This window comes from Xenia sp. Carnegie-2017, unplaced genomic scaffold (genome assembly GCF_021976095.1).
Source record: "Xenia sp. Carnegie-2017 unplaced genomic scaffold, XeniaSp_v1 HiC_scaffold_13, whole genome shotgun sequence".
Taxonomy (NCBI): domain Eukaryota; kingdom Metazoa; phylum Cnidaria; class Anthozoa; order Malacalcyonacea; family Xeniidae; genus Xenia; species Xenia sp. Carnegie-2017.
The window spans coordinates 1,674,036-1,701,134 of NW_025813436.1; the positions used below are offsets into that span (position 1 = coordinate 1,674,036).

General features: G+C 34.2%; 1 protein-coding gene and 2 long non-coding RNA genes across 5 annotated transcripts; all 3 read right to left on the minus strand.

The window, feature by feature from the left end:
- Positions 1-22: 22 nt before the first annotated feature.
- On the minus strand, positions 23-5,594 carry LOC124457822. Its single transcript, XR_006952816.1, has 2 exons — positions 5,106-5,594; positions 23-106 (listed from the first exon to the last, which is right to left on the minus strand). It is a non-coding gene; the product is annotated as an uncharacterized LOC124457822 (long non-coding RNA).
- LOC124457815 lies at positions 1,167-1,867 on the minus strand. The gene is made up of 2 exons (XR_006952813.1): positions 1,781-1,867; positions 1,167-1,526 (listed from the first exon to the last, which is right to left on the minus strand). It is a non-coding gene; the product is annotated as an uncharacterized LOC124457815 (long non-coding RNA).
- A 12,797-nt stretch (positions 5,595-18,391) lies between the features above and the next one.
- Positions 18,392-26,888, minus strand: LOC124449352. Of its 3 annotated transcripts, none has more exons than XM_047000289.1 (10): positions 26,736-26,888; positions 26,382-26,504; positions 23,730-23,978; positions 23,221-23,283; positions 23,054-23,131; positions 22,788-22,859; positions 22,275-22,346; positions 20,643-21,776; positions 19,739-19,851; positions 18,392-19,191 (listed from the first exon to the last, which is right to left on the minus strand). In XM_047000289.1, the coding sequence occupies exons 1-8, from the start codon at positions 26,820-26,822 to the stop codon at positions 21,123-21,125; spliced, it is 1,398 nt and encodes a 465-aa protein (XP_046856245.1). In that variant the 5' UTR covers positions 26,823-26,888; the 3' UTR covers positions 18,392-19,191; positions 19,739-19,851; positions 20,643-21,122. The 3 variants fall into 3 exon arrangements, with proteins under 3 accessions (XP_046856245.1, XP_046856239.1, XP_046856248.1); XM_047000283.1 differs by having other exon boundaries at positions 18,392-19,333; XM_047000292.1 differs by having other exon boundaries at positions 18,392-19,333; positions 26,382-26,536; positions 26,736-26,834.
- Positions 26,889-27,099: the final 211 nt, after the last annotated feature.

A 27,099-nucleotide genomic window follows, 5' to 3' on the forward strand; every position in this document is an offset into this window, starting at 1 on the left:
AATTAAGTAGAAGGAAGACCTCTGAAGCGTTCTTTAAAAATTTAATTTCTTTGGATAACAAAACACGGAAACTAACCAAAATAACTTAAATTTATCTACAAAATACCTTAATAGGCCGTGATCTGTGCCTCAAAAATATGCTTTAAAAATGAGTTTCGTTGGACACCTCAAGGAAGGTCGCAAAATTTTCAAAATAGATAGAAAGTCACTTGCTGTTTGATATTCTTTTTATTGTCACTTCTAAAAAGCTGCAGTTTTTTAGTATTTCGCGGTTGAATTTCAAAATTCCTCGCTCCTTCAATTTTGAATGTCGCCATTTTTTTGGTGCGGAACTCTCTGATCTAACTGCCGTTGTCATGGTGAGGCAAATTTATTAACGGGCGCCATCTTGAAAGGTGGCAAAAAAGCGATATTCTTAATAAAGTCCAAGTAAAATGTAAGTTTTAAATGAAGAATTCTGTCGAAAATTTTGGGAGCAAACCTAAACTGTCACCTTTGCACTTATGTATCAACATAGGAGAAGCCTGTTTTAGACCTAAATCTTGTCAGTTTTAAGAACTCATGGTTAAATCGTGCGCAACTTCACTTTTCGAAGGATAGCAACGCATCTTTCCATAAATTTTTCCTTAAACACTAAAGCTTGGTAAGAAATTGATCATTACCACTAAAGAATTTTTTGTTAATAAGCTTTTAAAGAGGCACATCATTATGCATAGGCCTAAGATTAATGTAAAAATTGTAGAACAAACATTTAGCAGCTTACAGCTATGTTACAGATTCCATAAAGTACATGCTTTTCTGATTAACCTGCTTTAAGTGATGCAAGAGCAAAAATAAAGTTTTAAAAGTATTGCTATCAGGCTATTAGACTCACTAAACACAAGAATTACTTTGATTCAATGTTTTGACCACTCTTTCTACAAGTTCACTCCACATAGGATAAGTGAAGTCCATTCTTTACTTTGGAAGAGTAGAATTCTGAAATTTCTCTTTTTAAATATAGAAGGACAACATTTTTTTTGGTTTTGTAGAACCTACACTAAGCATAAAAGTGCTTGCTCACTTACTTCTAACAGAGGATCTTGTCTCCATTACATACCATTGTCCCAAAACCATCTTTAGTTGCTGTTTCCATGCATTGATTATATAAAGAATGACTTCAAAAATAATTCAGATATTCTTTATTTTAAATCAACATTATAAACTTTTATCAAAGGACACAGAGTAAATTAGTTTGTATAGATCAAAATCATAACTACATTTCTTGTTGAGAAATATATATACAGGATCACTTTTTCAATCAATGTGCCAGAACTTTTTCACTCTCCTTTTCATGGTATGACAAAGACAACTTTTATCTATGAAAGTCCTCGCTAATCAAATTTACAATAAAACAAGTTTCAACCCAAGCAAAAAACCCCAGCTTTCTGGCTTCTGAAATGGCTCACTGAAAAATATTCTTTCTTGAACTGTAAAACATGATCTTGAGCATAAAGCCTTAACTGAAGATTAACAATCATTACAACCTATGAAAGAGATTGTTGAAAAATACAAAAGTTTACCACTTCTGACATATTGTAAACAAATAGTAACTAAGTTTGTTCTAAGAATCATATAATGTTGAGTTCTAGCTTGCTGTTTTGAGATTTTATGCTTCTTAACTGAGATTTTTAACTTCTTTTTGCAAAATACCTCTCAGTTGTATACAGAATGCAATAAGAATGACTTTAGCAATATTTACACTAACTCTTGATTAGCAATGGAAGTTTATGGAACTTACATTTTTGTACCAAGCCGCGCTTTGGCCTTTCTGTTTACAACCACAAATGGATATTACTCCTCCGGATGAAAATGGGTGGCAAACGAGTGACGGAAACTGCAAGTCTGAAATCGTATGGATGACCATTCCCTAGCGCCGAATTCCCTACTTGATAACGTTCATTGTGGTTGTAAGACTGGCTGCAACCTGGCTGTAACTCCCAACGTTGTTTATGTAACGAAGCAGGAGTGAAGTACACAGATGTATGGTCGTGTACTGCATGCACGAATGTAGATATTGATGACGACAATGATGTTGAGGAAGGAAGAGGAGTTTTTAGATGATGACATTGACGACGAATTCGAGACAGACCTTTAAAAAAAGCGCGCCTTGTCTTGCACAATACGATTATAACTTTCAAAATATTATCTTCGCAACAATTGCTAAAATCCAACCTAATGCACGAGTAAAATATGTATTTCTTTCAGACATTTTATTTATGTTGCCAGTATTATCGTGCGGAATAGCTCTCTATTAGGTCTGGCACTAGCACACAAAATATAAATAACATGAAGTTTCCTAGGAAAATGGGGGATTCCGAAATTGTAATGAGCTACAAATTTTAAAATTTTAATGTAATATAGAAATAAAACTGCAGCTTTTTGGAGATGACAAGAAGTAAAACTGCGTTAAGCATGTAAAAGTCGTTCTGTCTTGAATTTTTCACGACCTTCCTTGAGGTGTCCAACGGGAATGAAAGAAAATCGGTCACAGATCACGGCCTATAAGCAATATATACGTGCACACTAGAACCCAAATAAGCAATGACACTCGTCATTATTTTTTTAGAAAATAATAAAAGTTTTCTTCTTCATGATACTATTTTTCAATCTTTTCTTCTGTGGAATGTTGGAAAAGTGTTGATGCATGTCGTTTAAAGATTTTAGAGAGAAATGTAAATGACAGAAAGATATAAGTAAATTATTAATAAATGGAACCTAAATGGCTTTGCATTCAGAAAAAAGCAAGTTAAAATAAATTAGTGTCCTTTTCCACTTTTAAAAACAATGCTTGTTTCCTATAAGATGACCACTGTTTGAAATACCTTGTATAACATATAAACGAGATGAACAATAAGGTCGAAAAAAAATGAACATAAAGGTCCACGTAAAGATAGAAAAAGGTAGATATGTGTGTGATAGAGACAAGTTAGAATGTTTACAATTAGAAAATGGTGTTAAAATGTTTAATTTGTTTGTTAAGATCGGTTTTTGTTTGCATATGTGTAAAGCTTCATCAAGTTAGAAGCTTTACAAAGAAATTAAGTGTTGGTGGTGTCTAGGATAGAGAAACATGAGCGAGTGCATTTGGAGTATTTAAAACATTAAGTTAGAACTAATAAGAAAGAACAGATGCGTAAACTTGTACTGCTATATTTTAAAACAATTTAATTCAACAACTTCGTAACTTATAAACACTTTTTCATGGCATTTGGAAAGAGTAATATAGTCAAATGAAATAGCTAGAAATTCCGGTAGAAAAGTCATTTTCGTTTCCGTCAGTATATGCTTGTTTTAATGACCTTAAATATTGACAAGCATTTGATCATTGAGGTTATTGATACTTTATGGAATTTAATGTAATGATTTTGCCTAAAATAGTCAAAATTTGATGAATATATGATTTCGACTTTTGAAAGTTAAGAATTGTCTCATGAACCAGAAAATTCGGGTGACTCAACGGGATCCCGTTGTATTTTTCAGGTTCATGAGACAATTGCTTAAATTGTCCAGCAAAGTGCGAAGATCATATCTTCATCTAATTTCAAACACCGCACTGCATAAAACATCCTTTCACAGTCAAAATTTATTGTTCAATATGGCCTTTCGTTGAATAAAATGTGGTAGATTTGGATACTTTTGAATGCGCTTTGTCTTAGGGAACGTGCCTATTCACATTTGCAGCTGTGATGAGACGTTACGTGCGTTTGCTTTTATTTAACTGTAATAATATTTTAAAATTAAATATTGTAAAAAGCATTAAGTTTTGTTGATGTTTGGTTATGTAATTACGCATTATAAACTTTCATGAATTCTGATTGGTCAGTATAGCTAACATGGAAGGCAGCAAGCTATATAGCACCTTTTTTCAGTATTTTACTTACAGATCACCAAAAAACCAAATTCGTTTTGGTATTTGCAAAGCGAAATACAGAAATATACAGACCACTCCAAAACGTATAGTAAGTCAATTATATCTATCATATTTTTATCTTGGAAATTTTCTTTGTGTTGAGTAGTGCAATATCCACATTTGGTATTTTTGGAAATACTCTTGTGATCGCTTCAATATTAAAACAAAAGATTCTGTTAAAGAAGAACTATTACTTTCTTGTCTTACATCTCGCGATATGTGACGCATTTGTATTGATATTAAGTGTTTTATATATGTTGAAAATTAAATCATTTTGGTTGGCTTGCTCAAGAGGCAGCTTAGATGTTTTTTTTCAAATAAGTGGAGTATCTATGATGTTAATCATTTCAGTTCTACGTTATCGTGCCATAGTTCATCCATTGAAACCTTGGTTCAGTCGACGAAAGATAAACATCGTTTGTGGCTTAGCGTACATCATTAGTTTGGTTGTGGCAGTTGGAATAGTAATTGTCAAGTGCGTTGACGATCCTGAACGTCGTTATTACATTTACGAAGTGCTTCCGTTTTTTTTATGTGCCCACATTTTCCCAATAATCTTCATGACTGTGACTTACTCCATAATCGCTCGAGCATTGATGAAACAAAGAAAAGCCCTAAGAACATTCTCCAATGCAACACCGTCTCATTTTCAATACTCCTTCAACTCAAGTTCTCAAAGATATATTCAAAGTTTGAAAACATTTATTGTTTGTGCTTTAACGGTTCTCTGTTTTTCAGTTGGTCAGATTTATTATATGACAGCTTGATTTCAGAACTATTATAATGCAGAAACTAACGTGATACATTATTTTGTTGGTGTTTGTGTTAAGATTCTTGCCTCAAACGCTGTCAATCCATTAATCTATGGAATATTTGACAGACAAGTTTTGTACTTTTGGAAGTGCTGTACAAAACGATTTTAGCAAATGCAGATAACAAAACGTTTTTAATCACTTGCATGTTTCCTGTTCTAATCTAGTAGTGGAGATGTTTAAAAATTTTAATATCTTCAAACAAGAATTATACCTTTTACAAATTTAATAATAGAATTAAGTAGAAGGAAGACCTCTGAAGCGTTCTTTAAAAATTTAATTTCTTTGGATAACAAAACACGGAAACTAACCAAAATAACTTAAATTTATCTACAAAATACCTTAAGCAATATATACGTGCACACTAGAACCCAAATAAGCAATGACACTCGTCATTATTTTTTTAGAAAATAATAAAAGTTTTCTTCTTCATGATACTATTTTTCAATCTTTTCTTTTGTGGAATGTTGGAAAAGTGTTGATGCATGTCGTTTAAAGATTTTAGAGAGAAATGTAAATGACAGAAAGATATTAGTAAATTATTGATAAATGGAACCTAAATGGCTTTGCATTCAGAAAAAAGCAAGTTAAAATAAATTAGTGTCCTTTTCCACTTTTAAAAACAATGCTTGTTTCCTATAAGATGACCACTGTTTGAAATATCTTGTATAACATATAAACGAGATGAACAATAAGGTCGAAAAAAAAATAAACATAAAGGTCCACGTAAAGATAGAAAAAGGTAGATATGTGTGTGATAGAGACAAGTTAGAATGTTTACAATTAGAAAATGGTGTTAAAATGTTTAATTTGTTTGTTAAGATCGGTTTTTGTTTGCATATGTGTAAAGCTTCATCAAGTTTGAAGCTTTACAGAGAAATTGAGTGTTGGTGGTGTATGCGTAAACTTGTACTGCTATATTTTAAAACAATTTAATTCAACAATTTCGTAACTTATAAACAGTTTTTCATGGCATTTGGAAAGAGTAATATAGAAAAATGAAATAGCTAGAAATTCCGGTAGAAAAGTCATTTTTCGTTTCCGTCAGTTTATGCTTGTTTCAATGACCTTAAATATTGACAAGCATTTGATGATTGAGGTTATTGATACTTTATGGAATTTAATGTAATGATTTTGCCTAAAATAGTCAAAATTTGATGAATATATGATCTTCGCACTTTGCTGGACAAGTTAAGCAATTGTCTCATGAACCTGAAAAATTCGGGTGACTCAACGGGATCCCGTTGTATTTTTCAGGTTCATGAGACAATTGCTTAAATTGTCCAGCAAAGTGCGAAGATCATATCTTCATCTAATTTCAAACACTGCACTGCATAAAACATCCTTTCACAGTCAAAATTTTTGTTCAATATGGCCTTCGTCGAATAAAATGTGGTAAATTTGGATACTTTTGAGTGCGCTTTGTCTTAGGAACGTGCCTATTCACATTTGCAGCTGTGATGAAACGTTACGTGCGTTTGCTTTTATTTAACTGTAATAATATTTTAAAATTAAATATTATAAAAAGCATTACGTTTTGTTGATGTTTGGTTATGTAATTACGCATTATAAACTTTTATGAATTCTGATTTGTTAATATAGCTAACATAGAAGGCAGAACAATTTATATAACAACTTTGTTGAGTATTTCACTTACTGAGCAACGAAAAACCAGAAATATACAGACCATTCCAAAACGTATAGTTATTCAATCATATCCATCATATTTTTATCATGGAAATTTTCTTTGTGTTGAGTATTGCAATATGCATACTTGGTATTCTTGGAAATGCTCTTGTGATCGTTACTATATTAAAGCAAAAGATTCTGTTAAAGAAGAACTACTACTTTCTCGTCTTACATCTCGCAATGTGTGACGCATTTATACTATTGAGTATATTTCTCTTTGAGATCTTTGAACACCATTTGAAAAGCAATCCATTTTTGTTCAGCTGCTTATATATAAACGACATAGATTCTTTTTTCAAGTAAGTGGAGTATCTATGATGTTGATCATTTCAGTTCTACGATATCATGCAATAGTTCATCCATTAAAAGTTTCCTTTAGTCGAAGAGAGATAAAAATCGTTTGTGCCTTAGCGTACGTCATTGGCTTGGTTACGACAATTGGAATGATATTTCCCAAGTGCGTTGTGGATCCTCAAGATCGTTATTACATTTACAAAGTGTTTGCCTTTATTTCATGTTTCTACATTTTCCCAATAATCTTCATGGCATTGACTTACTCCAAAGTGGCTCGAGCATTGATGAAACAAAGAAAAGCACTACGAACGCTCTCCAAATTGACACGTTCTCATGTACATTCCTCCACCAGCTCAAGTCTTTGAAGATATATTCAAAGTTTGAAAACATTTTTTGTTTGTGCACTAACGGTACTTTGTTTTTCAGTTGGTTATAGTTATTATATAACATCTCGGTTGCAGGAGTACTATAATGCAGAAACTAATATGATACATGTATTTGTTGGTGGTTGTCTTAATATTCTGGGGTCACACGCTGTCAATCCATTAATCTATGGAATATTTGAAAGACAAGTGCTGTACTTTTGGAAGTGGTGCAAAAAAAGAAAAATTTGAATCAATCCAGAAAACTACATGTTTTGATCTTTAATTACTTATACATGTTTCTTTGTTGGGTGGTAAAGGATGTATTTATATTAAACACAATGGTTTGTTTAAAGCAGGGATCTTTTAAAGTTTCAATAGAATTTCATTTTTGTTGCTGTGTAATAACACAAACTGAAACCTTCCTTTAATCAAAGAAATTGCATTAAGTATATATAGAAATTCATCATTAGTTTGCCAACCAAACTTTGAATGACTATTGTAGATAAAATTTCAGATTCTTGAAGTGTGTATATTAGAGTAAAAAATTTGTAGTTAACGTAAAGATTTATAGCTATGTTTGCTCAATGAAATTAGAGTTACAAAATTCATTTATTGCAAAAAAACATTTTTCTGTGTGCAGCAGCTTTATTGTACACTAACAATCTTTAGTTTTCCCAAAATATTTTCAACGCGTTATCGGCAATCCACCATATCATGAAATGGTTGGACAATTTTGCTAAATAAAGTTTTCATTAATAGACCAAATTAATTGCTGCTTCTTGTCCAATAAAATACCACAAATTAAATTAGTTTTGAATATATTTGGTTTTAAGAACGTCCTCATTAAACATACTTGTGCATGATGGGGCGCTCCATTTAATCAATGCATCCATAAAAATACACAAAACATGTCATACAATATATATGACCTACTAAAAAACAGAAAACAGTTATTGCATAAACGAAAATTATTTTAAACTCTGTGTACATCTTTAAAGACTGTAACTGGTAAAGAATTGTAAATGAGTGAGACTGTGTTGTGTTGAAGTAAGCTCTCAGGGCTTTCCTTTTTTTTTGAACAATGCTCGAGCAATTCTGGAGTAGCTAAGTGAAAGAAAATATTATTATGAAATTGTAAAACAATTAAAATAAGCAAACGATTCATAAATGTTATAATGACGTCAAAGATCCGCAATGCGCTCATGAAATTTCATTTGAAATGTCGTAACAAACCAATTATGTACGCTAAACCACAAACGAATTTTATCTTTCGTCAACTGAAAGAAAGTTTCAATGGAATGACGAACGCACGATGATGTCGAAACGAAATGATAAACATCATAAGTTGTAAACTCCACTTGTTGTAAACAAAAACTAAATGTGATTTATATCAAAGCAGTTGAATAAAAATGTGACGCTTTTGAACTGCTAAAGAAATATACATAACAACGGCAGCACGTCACATATCGCAAGACGCAAGAAAAGAAAGTCATAGTTCTTTTTCTAATGAATCTTTTTTTCAATATTGACGCTATCCCAAGTGTATTTCCAACAACACCAAATACTCATATAGCTATAAGCCACACAAGTACAGCTTTCATAATAATATACGTAATAAATCTGAGCTACTTAATGTATGGAAACAGGGGCGGATCTAGGATTTTTCAAACATCAGTCATAAAACGTCGAAGGCGCTCCGCACCTGGGGAGGTCTGAGGCATTCTCCCCTGAGAAATTTTGAATTTCAGAGCCTTAAAAATGCCATTTTCAGCGTTTTAGAGCATTAAAAAATGTGTTTTGTGGGCATCGTTTTTGCGTAAAAACATCACATTTTGCTTACGTTTTTTTCAAAAAAAATGAAGTGAACAATATTTGAATGTTTTGCTAAATATTTAGTCTCATTATCATGCCAAATATATGGCTCATTAGCAAGTCTAGGAAGGTAAAATTTATTTTACAGTAATGCTATTCAAAAACAGATATAGTCTATAAAAATTTCTACCAAGTTGTCAGGCATAGACCCCTCTAGAGACCCCATTCAAACCTCTATGTAATGAGTTAAGTTAGAAATTTGGTACTACAAGTGACAGTTCATAGATATAGAAAAGCTCAGACTTCAAACCATGCAATTTTATTGTAACCCTTTACCCATCTCCACATCAGTGCCATCTAATTCACCTTTTAAAAAAAAACTCGAAATTTTTTTCTGCCAAAGATTAAGCAAAAAACTATAAGAGTGAAAATTTGCAGTTAAGGGCAGCTTAATGCCATAAATGTTTATTAGGCATTTCACTTGACTATTATCTTCTGCAAGGTGTGCTATATAGCAATTACTAGTAGCATTGTATTATCAAATACAAACAGAATGTAACCAACATGTCTTTAATTATATAATTACATGAATGTTAAAATTGGTTCATGTGTCATGCTTACTGGTTATGAGAAATATCTTTTCATATGATCAAAGCTCGTTTAAATGTAAATCTGAAATAATTTAGTTTAGAAATTATACTGATCATCAGAAAAATTACCTAGTGATCATGAAAAATAGTTTGCTGTTTTGCCAAATTTCAAGGTTTATCTGCATACATAGGAAGACATTTTTACTTTATAGAAAATGCTTTTCATACATCAATAGCCCTTTGGAATTTATGGCAAACAATCTGGTATGAGCCGTAGATTAACACACCTCTACATCTCTACATGTGGTGTTCAGTTAGAAAAGGGGACAATATGTGACATGGGACAACATTTCATGTATGTGAAATACTAAGGTATAATGCCATTCCAGTCAAATTGTCAAAATAAAAAGCTTCATGTATCAGAAGACTCAAAATCACAGGTTATAGTAAACAGCTTCTCATGTAATCAATGTTAGTTTTCTCTCAAATCTTAAACAATATGTAGTATAACTGTCTAATGATTGAATGATCAATGATCATAAACTGAAAAGCCCCAAACCTTTGTTTATGATAAAGTAAATAATAATATGGCGCCTTATGGATACAAATTTTTTTGTCCATGGAAATATATTTGCAGGAATGTAGGATTTCGCTGCCATATAACGGTCACGATTCCCCAAGCACTAAAGAAATCATGGATAAAAGTCTTCGGCAACAACAATTTTAGAAGCATCAATCTGCTTACCATACGCCATATTAAAGTAAATGGTTTGAACCCGGGAGTATCGTTATATGTTTGTAAATGATGATCGTCCAGATTAATAAAGTCCTGAGAAGGACTGTTTTTGATGTTGTTGACTGACGTTTCGACAACCTTAGCGGTAGTCATCTTCAGAGTCAAATGAGGAGTAAACGTCAGGTTAGCCGTATTTGTTGTCTGGTTCTTACGTCATTGTATTGTGTGTACAGGAAATGTGCAGGAAATGTGTATTGTCATTGTGGATTAGTGTGAAGTGAAATATTTTATTTTTAGTTGTGATGTGTGATTTAGGTGTGACGTTTTTAGTTGTAGTGTGTGGGTGTCAATTGTGTATTGTCATTGTGAATTAGTTTGAAGTGTAATGTTTTTAGTTGATCGTTTGTTTGTATTGTGAATAAGTCGTTTGTAAGGTGCCGGTAATTGCTGTGATCTGTTCAGGGGTTTGTTCCAAGTTGGTATACCAACTTTCTAATGCCGTTGTCTATAGTTAGTACTGTAAGTGATGCATTTTGCCGAGTCCCAGTCAATGTTGTGCTTTGTGATTCGGTGATGTTCGGCAATGTGATTAGTTTTGTCTTGTTTCTTAGTAGCTCGTTTGTGCTCAGTAAGTCTTATGTATAAGTTCCTGCCAGTTTCCCCGATATAGGAGGCGTGGCAGTCGGAGCAGTTTATTTTGTAAACTGCACCTTGTCGTTCGTTGGGTTGTTCTTTGTCCTTTATGTTCGTTAGTACTTGTCGTAATGTTGTGATTGGTTTATGTGCGACACGTATGTTGTATGGTCGTAAGATACGCGAGATAGTCTCAGACGTACCTTTGATGTAAGGTATCGTTGCTGTTGTCACTGAGTTGTTCGTTCGTTGGGTTCGTTGGGTTTGTAAGTGTTGCGTTTGATAAAGTCAGAGTTATAGTTGTTTTGTCAAAACACGTTTGAGATAGCTGTTTTCGTTTTGTAGAGCGTCCGGTGAATCACATATGATTTGTGCACGTCTTGTTAATGTTCTGATTGTGGTGGCTTTGTGTGATGTAGGGTTGTAAGATGATTGGTCTAGTAGTCGGTCAGTATGTGTTGGCTTGCGATAAACTGTTGTTCCTAGTTTTGATTGTCATGTTTACCAAACAGTCGAGAAAAGAAGAGTTCCGTTTTCTTCGACATCTTTGGTAAATTGTATGTGGCTGTTCTGTTTGTTGATGTGAGTATGGAAGTCATCAATCTCGTCTGCATGTAGTGCTGTGATTGTGTCATCTACGTAGCGAAACCAAAAAGGTAGTGCATGTTTGTAAGTCATGAGTGCCCGTTCCTCTATAGATTGCATTACAATTTCAGCAACTACAACAGAAACGGGCGAGCCCATTGCTGACCCATGTAATTGTTTCTAGTGTGTTCCTTTGTATTGGAAGTAAGTCGAGGTGAGGCAGAGCTCTAGTAACTCCATAATGTCTTCTGTCGGTAATGGCAGTACGTCCGTGGTGTTTGTAATGAGGGTTTTTGTACAAGTAAGTGCCAGATTAAGTGGAATACTGGTGAACAGTGATTTCACATCAAAAGACACTAGTATATAGTTGTCTGGTATTTGTATAGTGCACAGTTTTTTAATGAAAATTTCAGTGGATTGTAGCTTGTGTTTTGATTTGTTTGTAAGTGGTTGCAGTATGTTAGTCAAGTACTTTGAAAGTTCGTAAGTAGGCGAACCACAGAATGATACAATTGGTCGCATGGGTATTTGTGGTTTGTAGTTTTGTAGTCCGTATAGTCTGGGTGGTCGTGGTACTGAAAATCTGAGTCGATAGTAAATACGTTCAGATATAATGTTAGATTTTCTCATAGAAAAGATCTTGCTGTTAAGTTTGCGTACTAGTGATGGTGTTGGGTCTCGTTTGAGTTGTTCGTACGTTTGTCTGTCGTTAACAAGTGCGTCCATTTTGTTAAAGTAATCATTCCTGTCCATGACCACAGTCACGCGTCCTTTGTCTGCTGGTAAAATGACGATGTTTTTGTCGTGTTTTAGTCGTTTGAGTGCTTGTTGTTCGTCTTTTGTCAAGTTGTTGTCACGTATAGAGGACGATTGTAAAGTGCAGGCTATCCTGCTTCTGATCTCGTCTTTTGTTGTCTCTGACAAGTCTCTTTGGTACGCTAGGACAGCCTCGACACTTGATACTATCGTCTCAGTCGGGATTTGTCTAGGTGTTATGGAATGTTTTAGTCCGTAAGATAGTAGTCGCGTTTCAGTTTCGTCTAATGGGCGGGAAGAAATATTCCTCACCCAGTTATCGTCATGTTTATGTCTTGCACGTGTTTTAGTTTGTTTTAAACGTTCAAGTTTTTGTTGTTGTTTGATTTGGTGTTGTGTCTCTGTCTTGTTTGCTCGTTTCTCTGCAATAGTTTGTATGGTAGAAAGTAAAGTATCACTTACTGTCGTTGGTATGAGTTCCTTCAGTTTGTTCAGTCTTTGTTCTTGTTGTTTGATGTAATAGTTGATTCGTCTGTGACAGTCGTTAATCGTGCTCGTATCAGTCGTCTGCTGGTGGATTTGACAATCTGAATAGCCTCTTGTGTGTTCAACGGAGACTTAATTCTAAGTCCTGCGAACGAGACCAAAATCCTTGCAGCGGTGGTTGAACCAGAGTTGTTGGCGTATGCGTCTGACGTTGCTTGCAAAACGTATGTAGTCGTTAGCAAGTTGTTCGCTCTGTCGTCCAAAATGATCGTAATAAAGTAAATGGTTTGAACCCGGGAGTATCGTTATATGTTTGTAAATGATGATCGTCCAGGTTAATAAAGTCCTGAGAAGGACTGTTTTGATGTTGTTGACTGACGTTTCTGACAACCTTAGCGGTAGTCATCTCAGAGTCAAATGAGGAGTAAACGTCAGGTTAGCCGTATTTGTTGTCTGGTTCTTACGTCATTGTATTGTGTGTACAGGAAATGTGCAGGAAATGTGTATTGTCACTGTGGATTAGTGTGAAGTGAAATATTGTAATGCAATCTATAGAGGAACGGGCACTCATGACTTACAAACATGCACTACCTTTTGGTTTCGCTACGTAGATGACACAATCACAGCACTACATGCAGACGAGATTGATGACTTCCAATCACATCAACAAACAGAACAGCCACATACATATTACCAAAGATGTCGAAGAAAACGGAACTCTTCCTTTTCTCGACTGTTTGGTAAAACATGACAATCAAAAACTAGGAACAACAGTTTATCGCAAGCCAACACATACTGACCGACTACTAGACCAATCATCTTACAACCCTACATCACACAAAGCCACCACAATCAGAACATTAACAAGACGTGCACAAATCATATGTGATTCACCGGACGCTCTACAAAACGAAAACAACTATCTCAAACGTGTTTTTGACAAAAACAACTATAACTCTGACTTTATCAAACGCAACACTTACAAACCCAACGAACCCAACGAAACGAACAACTCAGTGACAACAGCAACGATACCTTACATCAAAGGTACGTCTGAGACTATCTCGCGTATCTTACGACCATACAACATACGTGTCGCACATAAACCAATCACAACATTACGACAAGTACTAACGAACATAAAGGACAAAGAACAACCCAACGAACGACAAGGTGCAGTTTACAAAATAAACTGCTCCGACTGCCACGCCTCCTATATCGGGAAACTGGCAGGAACTTAAACATAAGACTTACTGAGCACAAACGAGCTACTAAGAAACAAGACAAAACTAATCACATTGCCGAACATCACCGAATCACAAAGCACAACATTGACTGGGACTCGGCAAAATGCATCACTTACAGTACTGACTATAGACAACGGCTTACATTAGAAAGTTGGTATACCAACTTGGAACAAACCCCCCCCTGAACAGATCACAGCAATTACCGGCACCTTACAAACGACTTATTCACAATACAAACAAACGATCAACTAAAAACATTACACTTCAAACTAATTCACAATGACAATACACAATTGACACCCACACATTACAACTAAAACGTCACACCTAAATCACACATCACAACTAAAAATAAAATATTTCACTTCACACTAATCCACAATGACAATACACATTTCCTGCACATTTCCTGTACACACAATACAATGACGTAAGAACCAGACAACAAATACGGCTAACCTGACGTTTACTCCTCATTTGACTCTGAAGATGACTACCGCTAAGGTTGTCGAAACGTCAGTCAACAACATCAAAAACAGTCCTTCTCAGGACTTTATTAACCTGGACGATCATCATTTACAAACATATAACGATACTCCCGGGTTCAAACCATTTACTTTATCACAAATAATCCTTATATAAACAGAAGCCGTGGGTGAGAGGGATCCGTATTTTTTCAGGTCATATTTATATAGTGCTGTCAGAGTATTGAACGAAAAAGTACAAATCTTGAGCAAGTGTACATTGTGCAAGTGTGCAAGTGTGCAAGTGTGCTCTGACCAACATCAACCCAACAAAATTGAATTGCTCACCACTGTGTGACTTCATAGCTCAGTTGGTCAGAGCACTGCACCGTCACCGCAGAGTATTTTTCAGGTTCATGACACAATTGCTTAAATTGTCCAGCAAAGTGCGAAGATCATATCTACATTTAATTTCAAACACCGCACTGCATAAAACATTCTTTCAGATGTACAATTAGTAAATTATCATTTTTGGCACAATACAGTCTTGATTATGACTACATTTCAAGGTGTATAGTCATTTCAAAGAACGATTTGAGCCAAGTTGAAAGTATTATATACAGCTTCTTATTTCCCCTGTAATTAAAGAGAACTTGTTTGATTTGGAAATACTCACGTGATGATGTGCTAATAAACTTTATTTGAGTTGTCGCTGGTGTCCGAGGGATCTTTTTATTTTGGTCCATCTGTCCTTGTCAGTTTTACTATCTGAAAAGAATCAAGAAAAACACTCAAGAAATTAAGGTCTTCTTTTGATCTTCTTGCAAGGGAGCACTCTGAACGGTGTTGTTTACAAAAATAAAGATAAAAAACTAAGGTTATATATAGGCAAGCTGAAGGACTGGAAATTTCATATTTAAAGTCATGCGTGGATTTAAGTTCGAGGAAGTAAATTAAAAGCTCTATTTGGTATTTTTTTGCATATAAATTAAAAACAGTTAATATTGTATCCTAATAACAATTATTACGAAAATGCTTATGTTGTGACAGTTGAGGGAGGGGCGCCCCATCTAGGAAGGGCCACAGGCGGCCTGGTTCAAACCTACGCCACTGCATATAATATTGATTAATTAGAAAGTGCTAACGCCCTGCTTAGATTAATCGGCAGATTTAAAAGTTTCAGTTTATACTTGTTCCGTCGTTCTTTCCAATGTATACAAATTTCATATTTCCCTGTTCGTTCTCTGTCAATTTTGATGGAAATTTTGAGTACATAGTGTATCTCTATAGATGTGCAAAAACGAGATCAACTGACGTAGAATGGTGATCAAAACAGACAAGCTATAAAAAGGCCTCCATCATTTATCTGTACTGCAACTTTTTCCAATGATTCATTTAACTTTTCGATATCTTTTTGCGGATTGTTTTCATTCCAGGATTTCCTTCTATGCTCTTTGATCTCCAACAGTTCTTGTTTGCAAGCTACTTCCATCGAGTGAAGACCGTCATAGTATTGTTCGTGATTTTCTTGAATCCTTTTTGAATTCAATTTACTGATGTAATATCGTATGATTCCGTAAATTCCTAATAACATAAGAACTTCATGATTTTAGTCATCAGACTTCTTGCAACATGTTTCATTGTATGTGTGTTCAAAAATTTTATTTGCTCCTAAGCATCTAAGAACGTTTGACATCTGCATGGTCAATGATTATGTGTACTTCGCTAGATAAAGAAAATTAGAATCGGAAATCTGTAAAACCAGAACACTAAAAATGGATTGCTGTTTCATAGGGACATTAAACCGAATATTTTTAGTTTAGTATTTACTTGCATCATTCCAACATGATTGATGTTTACACTATTAATTTAATTTTATTAAAAGGAAATCATTCAATACAGCGATTGGAAGAGTAAGGTATATGTCTGCTACGATAACCAGAAGCCGTTTGATAAAGTGTGGGTAATTCAACAGGAAGTTATTGCAATTAGAAAAATAGGTACGTAACGCGTATATGTGGGTAGCTTGTCAAGTATATACTTACTGCATGAAGTAGATTTAATCAAAATAGTTATATTGAAATTATATAAAAAAATTATAAATTTTTTATTATTTACGTCAAACTTGTGCAAGATTTGAAAATGCTCTTTAGTTATATGACCATGTAGTTGCCTAACCTTTCTGCATTTTTCGAACGCCCTAGCTTAGATTGAACGGCACGTGACTGTGCTCATAAGCCTCGCATCATGGAAAGTGAAGTCATTTAAATTTCTCTTGACTTTCACAGGTTTTTCCTACTGAAAACAATTTTTGCTTCAATTGTGTTTCAAAAGAGTTTTTGAAGTGTCTGAGATGTCGTAGGTCCCACAACTGATAAATCAAAAGCTTATGACGTGTATTAGACTACGACGTTTACACTAATTCGGATCGGTCTGAAAACGGCACAAAAAAGTAACAGAACTGGGTTTCGTTTATTCTGCACTTTTGTCAGAGCGATACGACCACTCTTTCTAAACGTCGTCGAACAAAAACGGAGCGCTACACATTGTCGTGTAAATAGCTAACCGTTTATATTTTGCTAAAATTTAGAAACCTTTTCCATTTAATTTGCCCGTGTTGTGACGCATAGTTCAAAATGGTGATCATTTTACGTTTTGAAAAGCTTTTGATGACTAATTCCGTTGTAATTATTAAATATCATTGTTTTTCATAACCTATGGCTAGAGATATAAACATCTAGTAATATGCAAATAAGAAATGGCGACATCTTTCACAAACAAATAACGAATTTTAACAGCGAGGGACACCCGCAAAACTGCAGCGGAATTTACGCGGATATGGGCAAACCCAGTCCAATTATAAAGAAGCGTTTATCCGGCGTAGTGTAAAAGTAGTCTTAGATTAGAAGTAAAGACACTTGTATTATGGTAGTAAACATAACACAATTATATAGAAAGCGCTGTTTTTTGTTACTTTTTTCTAATCACATCCCGAAAAGTCATAAACAATATTTGATACGTGTAGACAGGGCCTAAGTCAATATTTATGCAACCTCCATGAAGAAGCAATATGCTTGCATTTTCGAAGTGATATTTCTAGCAAAGATAGCTCGAGTCGATTCATTGTATGATATTTTCGTCCTACAAGAAATATTTTCGATTTTGTCGAGATTACCGTGGCTAAAAAAAGCTATTTATATTTGGAGTGGAATTTGAAACAAAGATTGGACTATGCGAGTTATGATGGTCGATCTATTCGACAAATACGCAAGGAAACAATTTTGGGTCAAGAATGAAAGTAAATCTGACGTAGGAAGGACAATGACAAAAGATGCATAAATTTTGACGTAGTTGTACGTCGAGGAATGAAATTGAAATTACAAGAAAAAAAGATGTTGTTAACAAAGATATTTTTATCCAAGCTTTCTCTGGTGTTTGTTCATCAAGAGAGCTTTTTATCCGCGATGTTAGAGCTACTGTTGTCAATTTCGAATGTTCAAATATATGCGTTGTTTTGTTGTAAATTATTTGTTATCGAATCAATGATTGCTCGAAAGATTGTGAATACATTTGATTTACCGAAGGTAAATTTTACCCTCAAAAAGTATAAAGTGAAGTACCAGGCAAACAAACTTGCAAGAAAGCAAAACTTACGAGATTGCTAGCTGCTAAAGTGATATTCTATCCTTATTGTGTGCTGAATTTGATCAAATGTGTGATTTAAAATGACATTATACAGCCTTGTTTTTAAAGTTTTCTGATAAAGGATAAAATGCTGCCGTACGCCATCTCTTAAAATCTAAGTTGAAAATACCGGAATATGATTCCACTTTTCTAAGAGATAGCATACCATAATCCATAATACTTCATTAGAAAAGTTGATTCAAAATTGTAAAGCTACTTGTAATTGATAGGCGATACTTCAAGTAATAAAGAAACTTAGATCCCAAAGAAAAAATTACATGATGTGTACGCTCATTAATGCCAAATTCAATAATATTAAAAACTTTACGTACAACTCTTTTGAAGCTAGTTTTGTGATTAAATATATTTTGTTACAATGGCGGATCCAGTGTTAGTCATAATAAATTATAGGCTCGATGCTCAATTTTTAATACAAAACACTTTCAGAAGTAAACTAAATATTTGAATTTCTAAATGATAAAATTTTATCAAAAAAATTTCCTCTAAGGTATTTTTTAAACCCCAAACGAGCTACAATAATTTATTCTGATTGATGTGTCATAGATCCGTCACTCATATAGAAATATCAAACAAAATTTGAAAATGGTAGAGTTATTGTATGTTATAAAGAACCAGCTATTATACATAAATTAATAATTTATCTTCCGATTGTTTTTTCAACTTTATCAGAAATTTTATAGCTATAGCTATTTCTTCCCTTACATCTTGCCAGTAAGTCTTCCATTAATGAAAACTTTTGAATCGCCTCAGTGGTATTCAATTTTCGTTGATGATTGCGTTCATTCATATCAAACTGTTGAAACAACTTAGATAGGTCTTGTTTCCAGTAAAATGTGGTCACATGTATCGCTATCAAACAGAACATCATCATTTTGTCGCCTGTACCTTTCAATTACGGTGTAGTGATCACTATATGTCACCAAGTTGTGAGACATTTTACTCGACAAAGTTAAGATACGATTTATCCAACACCTAGAGGCGTAAATGGTCACGTGATGTGGCAACCAAAGGATTCGATGAAACTGTTTTCTTCGCCCTGTTAAATGTCGTAACGTTTATTCTGTTCTGAAAATAATTAAAAATTGTCTGGTTCAGTGCTCTGTTGATAAAGCGTTTCCACGAATAAGTATCTGTTTCGTTTGTTTGATAGCACGAGTAGACACCATAAAGTAACTTAGCCATCAAAATCAACATATGAAGAATTTGGCTAAAAGGAAAAAATTGATTGAAAACTAAAGGCCTTGAAATGGTTTGTCTTTCTAAGTTTTAATAATTGATCAAAAGCAAAAACAGAAATTCATCTTTCTTTTTGTGTATCTTAGCTTAAATATGAAGTCTCATATAGACAAGTATCACGATAATAAATTTAAGACTTCAGACAACAGACTTGATCTTGATAAACTCCTTTGCACTAGTTCATATCTAACTGTTATAGGCGTTCAGTTTTAAGACGATTCTCTAGCATATTCTTGAATGATTTAAATAGCTACTACATGCATGTTTTTCAAAACGTTTTCACTTTCAGGTATACAATTGACGTCACTCGATCTTTTCATTCGAATCTGTCTAGTTTTCACTTTCTTACAGGGATAAAAAAAGAGAGAATACTTACAGCACAGATCGTACAGCATTGCTCAGAAGGCCGGTGAGAAGAAGACTGGATAGCCACTGGTTAATGCTATGCACTTGATAAGTAGATAGGATTTTACTTTTTCTTTCAAAAATCTTTAAAGGAAAAATAGTCACGATGTGAATAAAATATTTTCAGATATATCTAAACTGCGAGTAGCAGATTGCAGTGCAGTTTATTTGTAATTGCAAAGCTAAAAAGTGTAATTGTTCAGTAGAAACTCTGTAAGTGCACTGTGAAAATGTGTAATGTAAATACTGTTTGTAAAAGATGACTACCGCTAAGGTTGTCGAAACGTCAGTCAACAACAACAAAAACAGTCCTTCACAGGACTTTATTAACCTGGATGATCATCATTTACAAGATGACTACCGCTAAGGTTGTCGAAACGTCAGTCAACAACAACAAAAACAGTCCTTCTCAGGACTTTATTAACCTGGACGATTATCATTTACAAACATCCATTTACTTTATTAATGTAAATACTGTAACCTGATTGGCAGAAAGGCATTGAAAGCTAAAGAAGCTTTTTCACCATGCATTTAAAACATGGAAGCAGTTGCAATTAAACAAAAATTTCCACAATTGCAATCGTGTGAAATTCAAGAATTACAAAAAATACAAAGATTAAAAACACAACAGGAAGTAATGTTTTTGTGGTGAATGTTTATAAATGTTGGAAAATTGCCAAGACTGCTAATATCGCACCCTTTTTGGTAGTATTTCGTTGCAGTATTTCAAAAAGCTCTCTCGCACATGTTTGTCCATAAGCACTCGAAACTTTTCTATTAAAAGTTTATTCAACTGTAAAAATGTTTCATTCTATCGAAAAAATATAACTGCTACTGTAGTATGCTTTAAAAAAATCGCTATCCCATGTACTCACCTATTTCTATGGATTAAAATCGAACGGAAGAAAGTGAGATAATATTGGTCCATAATTTAAGATCCAAGAGGCTTTGCAACTTGTGTGTTATCTACGTTTTCTGAATTTTTTCTTTCTTGGGGTAACAACTTTTCAACTTGTCAGGTCGTTTGGTGGTTTTTGCCTTTGAGGCTTTTATCTGTTTTTTTTGGTTGGCATAATGAGCGCCTAATTGGCATTTTCCCATTCTTTTCAATTGGTTCATATTGCATAATATCCTGATCTTTTTTTTGGTTCTTTTTATGCTTAAGAGAAGGTCGATAGGGTTTGTTGGGAAGCTCGGTATGTTGCTACGTAAGTTGTGGGATGAGTTGTCAATGTCTTCTTGTTTGCCCTAAAATCTATATTATGTAAGTTCACATGCTTCTTTTTGAGTTCTTTATAATTGAGCGAGGGTGGGAAGTTTCGGAATTTGGCTAACACCAAAAACAAATTTTAAGTTTAAAGACCATCAGCTGCCACCATCCTACTTGAACAACTAAGATTTCTATTATTTGCGTGACTTTGGACATATTCCGTTTTGCAAATGTCCGAATAGCAATCAAACCATTTACTGGCAATGACAGAAATTCCATAGTTTTCATCATTTTCATCGTTTGTAAAAGATAAGACAACAACCTGAGCAGAAAGGGCTTTATCAAAGTCTATCGGATTGTCTCTACCATTGGTGCCATCGTAAATTTTAACTTCCTTCATGTGTTTCACCAGATTAACGCAATGGCTTATTTTATTCGTGTGATAAAGCAAAACACCTGCATTACGCTTTGAATTTTTAAAAGCGTTTTTCACATCTTCCAGTAGAAGACCTCTGTTGTCATCCGTGCACCGTTTGAGGAATATTTTTCTCAAGAAGCCTTTTTCATTTAGGACAGGAAGTACTTTTGTGCATGGCAACAAACCATCCATTTCTCCAAGCTTCTCTTGCATTTTTGTCTCCTTGTTTTCGAACACATCTTTCACCGTAATTTGTTGTAATTTCTGACAAAACCTTGACATACAAAAACGTACTCCTTCTTCATAGAGCATCACCTGCAGGGCAACTAAACCACATGACCGTTTACAGAAAATCATTTTCCTTGGATCGAGGCAGCATAACTGTAAACATAATATAATATATTTTAGGCTGTGGCGTAACAAACTTGACAATTGGGAGGAAGGGGGTGGCGGCGCATATCCATACATGCATGTTTTACCACATTCACTTCTTTTGAACTCTATTGTTTTCTTTGGACTAAAACATGCATATATTACTTGTTACTATTAAATGCATATATTACCCACCAATTATAGCTATGATACCACGGATTTATGACTAACCTCTAGCCTACATTAAACTCAATTTATTCCGTTTGAGTTTCTTGGCACCTCGTTTCCTCATAGACGAAATATCGAAATTGTCAGGTTTCAATGGCTAAACTAGAATCCACCGAACCAAACAGATATGACATATTTTAAAAATGGAATAGTTTACAAGTCATTGGTCTAAATGTGGTTTCTTTATTGGATCTGAATGTGTCTTTACGGGATATTGTAAAAGATATTTGGGGAAATTGGATTGTAAATTGAAATTTGATTGATAATAAATACACATACTTGATTGTCTGTATTTGGCTCATCGGATTCTTGTGGAAGACTTTTCCTTTCGCTCTGCAGAATATTTTGAGGCTAAAATAGACAAAAAACAACACTATAAACAATGTACAATGCACACTTAGACTGTATGGGTTCTTTACTTTCCACACACCTAAATCGTAACTGTATAAAGAAGAACTACGGAACCAGTAAAATTGGGAAGTATACCACTTTTAGAAAATGCAGTCTGACTGATATGAAAACGGCAATTATGATCATGTGAAATTATCATCAAATAGCATAAAAAAGGAAAGCATTGGTTGCCTATTTGTTTAATATGTGGCTTGTAACAAAGATTAGGATTTTAATTCGTACAATCTAGAATATGATTGGCTGAAACCTAAAGAGAATCAACAATTAGACAAAAAGTGTAAATTAGCTATCTATGAGCGAATATTTCCCAAAGACGAAGCCCAAGAACTATTGATTTCAAAAAAATTTTAATTTCCCTTTGTCAGCAATTAGTTTACATACTTGATGGTCGGAACAAGGTTTACTGCGTTCTTGTGGAAGTCTTTCTCTTTCGGTCTCCAACATATTTTGAGACTAAAAATCGCCAAAAATAACGATAAAATATTATGGCAATGCTTAAACAACACTTGAATTGTAATGAGACCCATATACACAAACCAAAATTTAAAGAACTAAAACATGGGCTTCAGCACGATGATAAAAGTACCATTTCAAAAGATCTTTGACACTGGATGTAAAGCGCTCCCTTCATTAATCACCTTACTAACCTCAAAATCACTGTCGTACAAAGAACCATTCAACTCATCTTCATTTTCTTCTGGTGTCATTGCCTTGATTGCTTCTTGCTGAAAAGAGTTTGATGACAGTGACGTCGAAGAAGAAATTAAGAATCCCATCTATAAGTCTGAAAACATGCCAAAAAATTAAAACCTACCGGGTGATCTTGGTATTCTTCGCCATGATCTGACACACAAGATTCCTGCATAATTTTCCGCCCCTGAAATCGAGAAATATTTTTTTAAAAATATCGTTTTCCAAGAGAAAGATAATCAGTTTTTTTCATACATCCTGTATAAACTGATTGGAATAATGCTTTTGCGCATGCTCAAATGTGTTGTTTTGAAAGATCTTGCACTACTGAAATAAGCGTGACAAACTTTGAAAAATTGATTTCTTTCTCTCCGGTGACATGCTCAAGTGATTGCGCCTTGTGTTAGTGCAGACTTAGGTAAGTGGAAAATTTGGTTTCATTAAGCATGATAAATTGTGTTGTTCTGCAGGTGATAATATGAACAGTTTCTTAAAGAAATTCTTTGCTACTCAAATCTTTGCTTCAATGTGACTAGTTTTCCGTTTTTTGTTCATCAAATATGATGAAAAATGCGCACAAACATGGTTGTCAACTTATTTTGATGATCACAAATGACAAGTTACAAAAATTACCTCAATTTTCATCTTGTAAAACTCATCGCACGTCTTTGAAATGAATTCATCGTAACGTTCTTTAAGCTCTCTGACTTTAACTTGACAAACTTCAGCAATAGATTCAATCAAACGACAATACTCATGAATTTTTTCATGTTCACCTTCCAAAGTTATTGGAACACGGAGGTTTGACATGTAGGAAAGTACTGACTGCAAATATTCCAAGTCAAATGTCATTTTGTCTTGGGTTTCCTTTTGACAATCGACCTGTAAATGCAAGCAATGGTATTGGAAAAATGTCACCAACCATCTATAAAACCTCCAGTTAAAAAAATCAAGTGCATGATTTCTCTCCATCGTCATTGATGTTTACTTACTGAGGGGCGATCGAAATTATAATCACTATGGTAACTAAAGAGATAAAATACACGGAGAACGCAGAAAGTTGATGATTAGGGGGGAGGATGCTCATATTATGCATGTTCTACTTTATTAGTTAGTTAAAATAATTGTAATAACGAATTATACAGTATGTATGAATGTATGAACATGCTCCCCTTCCCAATCATCGATCTTCTGCGATCCCTAATACAGGGTGTGTTAAAAATCCTGCAAAACCGTAATTTACATAGCAACAAGTGCCAATTTTTAGTATACAAATGCATGTGCAACTTTTTACACACCTAGGATTGTAAAATACGTTCTAATTCAAAACATTGAGTAAATTCTCAAGTAACCACAAAACTAAGAAAATTTATTGTGCTAAGTTAAGGCCCGTTTCCACTTAAGAAATTTTCCACGGATAGTGAAATTTTCCAGATTGTGCACGTGTTAAGCAATGCAAGAGATGCGTTCAAATTTTCCAGTGGAAACAGTGTTTATTCCAGCAGAAATTTTGAAATCAAGTTACAGATGTTAGAAACATTTAGCATAAATTAATATAAAATTGTTTGAAAAGTATTTGTGGTCTACAAGTCTTATTTCCCGAATAAAAGTGGCAAATTTGCCGTTAGTCGTTGTTTCAGCAAATATTCGTCTTACAACATATTTTCTTGTATTTATTTTGTGTGCCCAACCTTGTGTAGTAGCTGTTTCTTATCAGCAAAAGAAATAATATACGTCTATTTAAGGCCGCCATATTTATTCCCACCTTTGCATGAATGTAAAATGAAAATTGTTCCTGAAAAAACAGATATGCAACAAATTTTCCTTTCTATGCAAAAATTTCTTAAGTGGAAACGGAACTTTACGCCTGAACACAATATGAGACAAATTATTACATAACTTACAAATTGCGGTAGCCTCACATACGGGAGGACACAATTGTGGAACACCTTGCCACAAACGGACTGCCAACAACTATCAGGTTGGGTTAGGATGAGGATTAAGTTTAGGGCTATGATTAGGTTTAGGATCAGGCTTACAGGTAGAGTAAGTATGTGACAGAGTGTTCATCGATTTTAGCTTCCGTAACAAATTGCCAACTTCCTGGGGGGAGGGGGGGAATTATTGCAACGTTTTAACGTCGGGTGATATGAAAAGGTTGCAATTTTTGCAGCATTTTTCCTTGAAACTTTACTCCTCTGTTGTTTGCAACAACAAACAACAATTTCTGAAAATTTTTACGTAGTCGCAAAATGAAAGAATTTAAAGACTCTTTGTTTCTTTTTGTATGTGTACTGAAGAATGCTGTTTGTTTTAAATTTCATTGAACATTATTTAGCGTATGATGCATCACAGGGAAAAAACTTCTGTTTCATTTGCTTTTGTTTGAAATAGCAATGAAACCTCATTTACTGCACTCAGTTCCTAGCGGAGGGCAATGCAATTCGACGTGAAAACATGTAAAACATAGCTATCACTGGAAAACTATAAGCGTAAAACACAATATCAAATGCACTTAAGCATAACAAGCTTCGACTCACTTTTTCTGGGTACATGCACACCGTATACCCGATTGCTATAACATTTTAAATTTTCGGTGTATATATGTCATTGGCAACGTTTAACGTCATAAAAAGAAGCAAAAAGGGCTAAATTTATCAAATTAATAAGCCTTTGCTTCAAATAATCGCCCCTAAATAAAGGTAAACATTGCCTAAGGGGTCAAATGGGAAATCCCCAGATTATAGAGAATGACTATATATGTACATTTCTTTAGAAATCTAACTAAACTAACTATAATCTAGCTTTTAAATTAACTGAGTAACAAAATGCTTACATAGCAATACTGAAACTTGCTTAGAAGAGCAATAACTCGTACTTTTCAAACAAAAACATCTTTCAATAAATGAAGTTGAATTGTAACATTCGAGGTCATTTAGTAATCACTTTAACTTGACATTTATTGGCAAAATAAATTATTTCGCCAATAAGTTATTAAGCATTTCCAAATATAGAATTGTAATGGTATTCATTATTTCGCTCATATTTGATTAAGCTGTGACAATATTTGATATTTTAAAGAAATGTCGAAAAAAGCACACACAAGGCAATAAATATTGGGAAATGGACTTACATGCTGTAAAGAGTCTATTTACACATAAAAAACTATGACGAACTGTTCAAATTAACAACTAGCTTAGGAATTGTCAGCGGGTTCTGCAATTAAACAGCCAAGCAAATTATGTTACTGATTTTTGCTGCACAACACCTTCGGTGATCACTTACCGTATTTTCCAATTGTTTTATTGTGTCCAGGTCTGTCACAATTTGCGTTCGGCTGACTACGTCAAGCATTTGCGTGTTGTTATTTTCAACTGTTTGCTCTGTCGTTGCCATTTCCGCAATTTTCTAAAAAACGACTTGGCTTGAGAATCCTTTCTCTGAATGAAAAGAGAAAAAATCAACTCAAGTTTATTCATATTTGAACTGAAGTTTTCTGGGAAGTCAATAAAGCGTCAATTTTAATCAATTTAATCAGATATTACGAACTTGATACTCAATTACAAATACGCAGCGAAAATTCTTTATTTGAACCGGCTAAAACCACGATACAAAAAGTAATCGGTATTAAGTACTCACTTTTTTTCCTGTCACACGAAAATGTTCAAAGGATGTGGTAAACGTATAGTGATAAAAGTCAAAACGTCTTTCACTAAAGTGAGTCATCGAACCGCCATAATGCGATCGTGACTAAACCACCACACGAGTACATACGAGTACATACGAGTACATACGAGTACATACGAGTACATACGAGTACATACGAGTAACATAGGAGTACATACGAGTGACATACGAGTACATACGAGTAACATACGAGTACATACGAGTGACATACGACTATTTTCTGGTGGTGATCATTGAGTTCTATAATAACTGGAGCGGCTATCTTTACTGGGGCGAGGTCGCCAAAAAAATGGCGGCCAACGGACGTATTTCCGCT